General features: G+C 42.1%; 1 protein-coding gene across 1 annotated transcript; it reads right to left on the bottom strand.

The window, feature by feature from the left end:
* Positions 1–2,149: 2,149 nt before the first annotated feature.
* Positions 2,150–7,539, bottom strand: SARC_03836 (hypothetical protein; the record flags this gene model as incomplete). The annotated part of the gene is made up of 4 exons (XM_014302369.1): positions 6,312–7,539; positions 4,323–4,638; positions 2,439–2,538; positions 2,150–2,262 (listed from the first exon to the last, which is right to left on the bottom strand). Coding segments are annotated over exons 1-4 (1,384 nt in total), but the record flags the coding sequence as incomplete, so codon positions are not given.
* Positions 7,540–8,461: the final 922 nt, after the last annotated feature.

Genomic DNA, 8,461 nt, shown 5'->3' with positions numbered 1-8,461 from the left:
AATGTATGCTGTAACTAACGTATTTATTGTGAGATAGTAGACTACAAACCTTTACGTTTTTTTACCCTTAACTAGTAATATATTTATATATATATATATATATTGTGAGAATAAACAATAATAAAAATAATTCTGTAAACTCGCATACATAGCTTCATAAACGTATACGAACCAACCGACTAAACTTCGTTTGATTGCTGCTATATACATACGCGCAATTTAGCAGTATTACAGTGTTCGCTCTACATGCTGTAACCGTCGTGTGTACACGTATCATCATTTGACATGGGTTGAGTGAACGAATCGAACCCATGCGATGACAGGGTTGGTGCATCTCGTACGAGTGACCGATAAATTCAGATATAATGGCATATGTGAACACCACACCTTCTCTCCATCTCGTACGTGTGACTAGTACGTTTAAATACAATGGTATATATGCCCGCAAGCGTAGACGAGGTTGCATCTAGCAAGCCTAACAACACTAACTTGGATACAAATAGGTCAATAAATGCGTCTTTCGTTAGATTGAGTGACTCGCTCCCTCAAGATACTGCATGCGCATGTGCAGGTATATCGCACGATTCATACTGAGAATATCTTTTGCACGTATTGGTAGTTTCCAACAAAACGTTTGGTGATGGAGACCAAGTACATCTGCGTGACGCGTGCGTGTATCCGTACATACCTCTCCTACCCGTCCCAACCCTTGATTGGATTTGTTGCTGAGATCAACACACACGACCAGCAACCACTAACAACGTATGGGAATATTCATATACACAACTTTCGGACAGATACAGGGACGTATGATAGTATTGTGTGGATATATGGTAAAGTTGAATGTTCTGTAGATAAATGGTATTGTTTTGTGGACAAATGGTCTGTTCTGTGTATATATGGTAATGTATGTAGATCTATGGTAATTCTACGTAGGTGTATGGTACTGTTTTGTGGATATATGGCAATGTGTGTAGATAAATGGTAATTCTATGTAGATGTATGGCAGTGTTATGTGAATATGTGGCAATGTATGTGGATATATAGTAATTTAATTTAGGTGGATGGTGATATGTAAATATATGGCAATGTATGTATATGTATGGTGTGGTTAAACGGTAAGTTAAAAATGATCTGTGGATGTATGGTATCATTATGTGGAGGTATGGTATCTTTATGCGGAAGAATGGTATCTTTATGTAGATATATGGTATCATTATGTGAATGTACGGTATCTTTATGTGAATGTACGATATCTTTGTGTGGATGTATGGTGATATATGGTACTGTTATATGAAAATATGACAATGTTCAATGCTAAGTGGATATATGGTATTGTTATAAGGACAAATGATACTGTTGTACGGATATATGGCAGCGCTATGTGGATATATGGTATTGCTATAAGGTCAAATGATACTGATTTTCGTATTTATGGTAGTGCTATGTGGATATATGGGTATACAATTGTTTGGTGAGTAGATTAATATTATGTAAACATGCGTGGATATATGGTAATATTATGTAGTTGTTTAGTATCTTTATGTGAATATTTGATATGTGAAAGTATGACAATGTTATGCATTTGTCTGCTCCGCTTTCTTGCAGGGTGGGCACACAGCAAAGGTATCTACACCAGGGTATGTATCTAACAAACGTGCGTGTATTCATGAATCATCCCCACTCCAGATGAATCAACACGTTGGCACGTGAGATGTCCAAATACGTCCAACAGATGTCACGTATGTACACCACATACACCCATTGCACAAGTAGATAGACCTGTTAAGGTTTCGCTCATGTCAAACAACCTGTCGCGACATTAACACACGATGTGACTGTGCAGATATACACAACCGATGCAGCAGACTGACATCAAACCCAGCTCAAGAAGCCATATAAGGTATCATACATATATGTGTATACGTATATAATATACATAGGCGTACCAAAAAAAACCGATATGCCTATTAAAACGTATCCAATATTTGCGTATTCGGCGCCACTCGCGCAACGATTTAAACCACACACTTCAAGTCATGTCAACACAATCGCGCACATCCATGAATCGTCACATCTGGTCAGTCTGAGCTACATAATTCATTGTACAATAGTACCGATCCGCAAGAGATGCTGAGTGCTGAGTTACCTTTCATGAGATACTCGTAGTATGAGTCGATGCTGGCCCCCACTCCGGCATGTGCACCGGACGACTGCCCTGTCACTGTACTGTAGGTCCTGGACACGAGGTTGCTGAGATACCTGCAAAGACACATGCACATGTCAGACATCTGTCTCTGGGTGGTGTTACAAGCACAACAGAGTACAACCAAGCACAATTCTCCTATGAACGAGCATGTTAACGCATACAATCTCACGTTTTGGCATTTGTGTATGAGCTTCGTTAAGAGTTGAATCCGTGTGCAGTGCGACCATACCTCCCCTCGTACAGGGCCACCATCGCTATGCGGGCCTTGGACTCGTAGATTGGATTGCCTGAGAATCGGGACAATGTGACAAACTCCAACAGCACCGTTCCTGATTATGTAGAAATAGGATGAGAATGAGAATAAGGATCAGCATTATATTTATTACATAAATCGGAACAGGGTACCACTATACACAGCCTTACTTGTTGGTCCTTCGAATTGCATGCGATTGTGAGAAAGATGGAGAACGCAGTTGACATATACTCAGTACTTGAGAAATTCGCAGTTCAACTACTTAATACATTGGTTCTCGTAGTCGGTTTCGATTGAGCTGTCACATCGTGGGGGTGCGGAATGACGATTGAAAGCATGGTCAGAACCCAGAAAGTTAGGACAGGCCATGTCCTGAAGTTCATGGGACAGGCCATGTCCTAAAGTGCATGGGACAGGCCATGTCCTCAAGTGCTTGGGACAGGCCATGTCCTAAAGTGCATGGGACAGGCCATGTCCTGAACCGCATGGGACAGGCCATGTCCTCAAGTGCATGGGACAGGTCATGTCCTGAAGTGCATGGGACAGGCCATGTCCTAAAGTGCATGGGACAGGCCATGTCCTGAAGTGCATGGGACAGGTCATGTCCTCAAGTGCATGGGACAGGCCATGTCCTAAAGTGCATGGGACAGGCCATGTCCTCAAGTGCATGGGACAGGTCATGTCCTGAAGTGCATGGGACAGGCCATGTTCTGAAGTGCATGGGACAGGCCATGACCTGAAGTGGATCGCCTAAAGAGTGATCGAATCACTTTTAGCTAATTATGCAGGTCGTAGACCCACCCACGCCGTGCTGGTGTGTATTATATCGTATCGACTATAGGGAACACTCCTACCTACAAGATGTGACGGCTGCTGTCTGCACAAAGATACTCACGTTGTATATATAGCCTCCTCCCGAAGATCAGACGCTGGTAGACAGTAGTACATAACACTACCAGCCTACACATGCACGGATAGTAAGTACAATATACTGAATCACCCATAGACATCACTCCCACCTCAACCACACGCAACCAACCGCCTATTCTAAACAGAGCGCCACTATACCTACAAGCCGCGGCCAACCCGTTCTATAAATAACCCGTTCTATCAATAATCCGCTCTATAAATAACCCGTTCTATAAATAACCCATTCTATAAACAATACGCTCTGTAAATAACCCATTCTATAAATAACCCGTTCTAAAACAAGCACATTCTATAAATACCCCGTACTAAAAACAAATCGTTCTATAAAAACACATTCTATATATAACCCAATCTACAAATAACCCGTTCTACAAATAACCCGTTTTATAAAAAACTCGTTCTTAAAATATTGCGTTCTATAAATAACCCATTATAAAAATATCCCGTTCTATAATGGCCCATTCTATAAACAATCCGCTCTATAAATAATAACCTGTTCTATAAATAAACCATTCTATAAACAATCCGCTCTGTAAATAACCCATTCTATAAATAACCCGTTCTATAAATAGCCCGTTCTATAAATAACCCGTTCTAAAACAAACCCATTCTATGAATACCCCGTACTAAAAACAACCCGTTCTATAAAAACACATTCTATATATAACCCACTCTACACATAACCCGTTCTACAAATAACCCGTTTTATAAATAACTCGTTCTTAAAACATTCCGTTCTATAAACAACCCGTTCTATAAATAACCCGTTCTAAAAACAACCCGTTCTATAAAGTACCCGTTCTGTAAAGAAACCGCTCTATAAAGTACCCGTTCTATAAATAACCCGTTCTATAAAGTACCCGTTCTATAAAGTACCCGTTCTATAAATAACCCGTTCTATAAATAGCCCCTCCCTCCGAACGTGCCTACCTGCACAGGCCGTACACGTGTTGAGGTCGTCTCCCTCGGGCACTCCGTGCACCAGATCCACCCGCACCAACGGCAGCCCGGACTGCGTATCAAACGCTTTCAATAGCCTATCACCCAGGTCTACAGCCAGATCCAACAGACCTCCAGTGTAAACGAAGGCGTCTCCGTGTACGTCCTTGGCGTGCTTATCCTCGAGTAGGTGTAAGGCGAGCGCATGAGCACTCAGGAGACCACCGAGCACACGGATAGTCACCTCGAAGACACTCACCACGACGGATGTGTTGAAGTGCACGGTGGTCACAACCGTGTTCACGGCCTGCTATAAGGAAACACGGGGAGGTGGACAGGACGGTGGGTATAACAAGGGTAGGTAAAATGGGCATACGAACGTAGTCAGAGAGTGTAGGTAGGTAAAATGGGCATACGAACGTAGACAGAGAGTGTAGGTAGGTAAAATGGGCATACGACCGTAGTCAGCGAGGTGTGGGTAATTATTTCGTATCAACTGCGTGCACCACTTTTACAAGCTGTGACGGGTGCTCTATGCGCAGAGATACACACTGGCATAGCCACCTATCGCCGATGGATACTCCCCAGTACACAGGCACTAAAACTCTACCTATTCATTCTCTAAGAGGTGAACGAGTATGGTGCATACAGCTATAGTAGAGTATGGTACACTTGGCGGTGCAGATAACCATAGAACTGGTAGCAAAGTTCGGCATGTGATCAGCACCCACCCCTACTAGATTACTGACCACAACTGGCCGTGTCGGCATGAACGATAATGTACGTACGTAAGCAATATGGTGTATATAAGATAAGTATACATTGACTAAAGAAGGTGGATTGTATTAATGTAACCCACAGCAACTGCTGCACGTACAGTCACCTATGAAAGTGTTCTTCCGAGAAGCCTGCTGTGTGATGAATATGGCCGCTGAAACGTGTCTAGGTACAACGCAGGGAGGCTTAGTAAACTAGAATGGTATAGAGGTCTTCTGTACAGCAAGTATAGCGTATCAGTTTGTTTGTGTTTTTGTATAGCTAGGCTTTTGTAAAGTTTACTTAGAATAGTACGTGAATATATACGTACATGCACACACTTATCCATGTGCATGTAATTCTTTCATAAATATTGTTGCTTCCATGTGTGCACACAGATACACAGGGCAATTGCAGTCTCTACGCATCTAAGGATGATTTCTCAGAGAGACGTTAGAGGTGGCTTTGTTTGCTCGGTTATCCCATATATGCGAAACATATCGTCCGCCTTTCATACACGAATACATAAACTTCCAGATCACTGATAGAAGTTCGATACACACAAGGATCTAAGTATAGTATATTGATATATGCAGACCGGACAACACGACTGTATTAGTTAACTACCAAGGATCGTCACAGTCTTGTATACAATTTCGCCCTCAGCTACACATGCACATATACATACACATACACATACACATACACATACATATACATATACACATATGCTTACACACACGCGCACATACACACAAATAAATACGTACGCATACACATATGCATACACATTCACAATAACATACATATACAAATGCACATGCACATGCACAGACATACGCACACACACAAATAGTCACATACACATACACATACCCATACACGTACATATGCTCACATATACATATGTATATATACAAATATGCATACGTGCACACACACACACACAAATATACACATACACTTACACAAACACAAACACATATACATATACACATACACATATACACATACACATACTCACACTCATACACATACCCGTACACATACACAAAAACATACACATACACATACACATACACAAACACATACACATATACACATACCAATATACACATACACTTACACATACTCATACACATGCACATACACACACATACTCATACACATGCACATACACAAACATACACATACACACCCGCACGCAAACAAACACATACATACCGTGAAGAACAGCTCAGTATCTCCCATAACCGCAATTGTATCCAGCGAATCAATCAGAGTCAGTGAGAAGTTTCCCATACACCTGTCAATGTCCCCTCTAAACTCATCATCTCGTCGCCACCGAGCGTTGCATGTGACTGGCTTGAGTTCGTCTGCCGGGTAGGCGTGTTGTATGTATCCGTTAAAGGCATGTGCAAACATGCCCTTGACCTCCTCAGATAGGGCTATGCGCTCCTTTCGTGTGTACCGGTGCACCGATGGTCCGTTTTTCTGATTTTGGGGTGCGTCGGCGTGGGCCTGTGCATGCGCGTGTGCGTGGTCGGATGTGTCCGGGTGTGTGCGTTGCTGTGTATCTGTGTGTACACGTTCACTGCTCTCTATATCCAACTCATCAGTATCCGGTCCATTATCCCGAGTATCCCTGTGTGTACCCCCTTGCACCTCCTCTTCAGCCTTTTGGACTTTATTAGGTCCATGTGTGTGTGAGTCAGCAATCCCATCGACATGCGTACGTGGTTCTTCTTGGGCAATCTCTGATGGCTGACCTTTGTCCAGGCGAGTGTGTGCATTTGTTCTTTTGTCTGATTGCGTCCTCACATCGACTGTATCGATGTCTGCGTGAGTTGATTTGAGTGCATCCCCACTACTTGGTTGAGTGTTCACATCGACTGCATCGATGTCTGAGTGAGTTGATTTATGTGTACCCTCATTACTAGAATGTGTGTTTACATCTACAACATCATTTACTGGACTAGTCGTTGGGTGTTTATCTGTTACTTCTGCGCGCACCCATTGTGGCGATGCAAGGAGACATAGCACTACGGCCACAAGCATCCGGAAGCTGTACCATCGCATGTTGAACGAATGCGTAATTAAGACCTAACCATGTACGTGTATATAATCATAACCTCGGGTCAATTAAACGAGGCTGGATGTGATTCATGGTTTTCACGAGGTGAATGCAGGATCCATATAACACCAGAACTATAAGAGCAGCTGCTTGTAGTTCGGGTGAGTGTGTGTAGTACGAGTGTTTATGTATGCATGTAAATAGTATGCGTGTTGTATGTACGTATATAGTATGCGTGTTTTATGTACGTATACAGTATGCGCGTTGTATGTACGTATGTAGCATGAGTGTTGTATGTACGTTAGTATGAGTCTATGTATGAGTGTAATGTGCGTGTGTAGATAGTATAGTATGCGTGCTATCTTTACAGTATCCAGTAGTCTCCCCACTTTCTTACGAAAACAATGCGCCGTGGCGTTTTTGTTCATCTCGTGATTGTGGAGAAGCCCGCCAAAATTCGTGAATATTGCCTTATTTATCTCTATTTATATGCGACCTCCTGAGACTCATGAGCTCAGCCTGTGACCGTGACTGTGAACTTTGAAGTGTGTCTCGGGGCGACAGCGAGAGATGCTGATCATCGGATCACGTTATTTTTTTAATAAATACCGAACTGCCGAGTACATACATAAATACCGTGCGAGAAACCGACAAATGGCAATGTGACAGGATGGATAGTTTTGTATTTAAATATTTAGGGGTTTGTCCTAGATTGGCTCTAGTAGTGCGTCGGTGTAGTAAACTCAGTTTGAGACACGTCGCGTACTATCAGGCCCTCCGCTCTAGTTGGTTTAGCATGCTCTAGTAGCTGACTAGCACCAGTGTACAAAAGAGACACTGTCAATCCACAGGCCAGATTATGGTGCCTACTCCAGGACAAGATGTTCTGGAATGTAGACAGGCTTACTATTAAGTTTGGTTATTCAGTATCTCGGAGATTAGTACAGATTCATTGGAAATACTTTTAAAACATAAATAAATGCTAGATAATAGCACATATATTGTTGATGTGAGCGTGCAAAAACACGAAGTGAAATACAAATCCAGAGTAAGGTCGGCGGGAGCCATATTTTCACAGCGTGCGTACCTTTTCAGTTTTGAGTAGTAGGTTACATCGAAATATACCCAGAGATTGCAAACTGTAGAGATATATATAGTTCTATACATGCTTCAGCAAATTGCGTGCAAGAACATTTAATGACAGATCTGGACGTATACACACATATATATATATATATATATATATGTGTGTGTGTGTGTGTGTGTGTGTGTGTGTTAGTATATAGTATATGTATATATA

Source organism: Sphaeroforma arctica (assembly GCF_001186125.1).
Source record: "Sphaeroforma arctica JP610 unplaced genomic scaffold supercont1.203, whole genome shotgun sequence".
In the NCBI taxonomy this organism is placed as follows: Eukaryota; class Ichthyosporea; order Ichthyophonida; genus Sphaeroforma; species Sphaeroforma arctica.
Note: the sequence above shows the minus strand (reverse complement) of the source record. Positions and strands in the feature narration are given on the sequence as shown.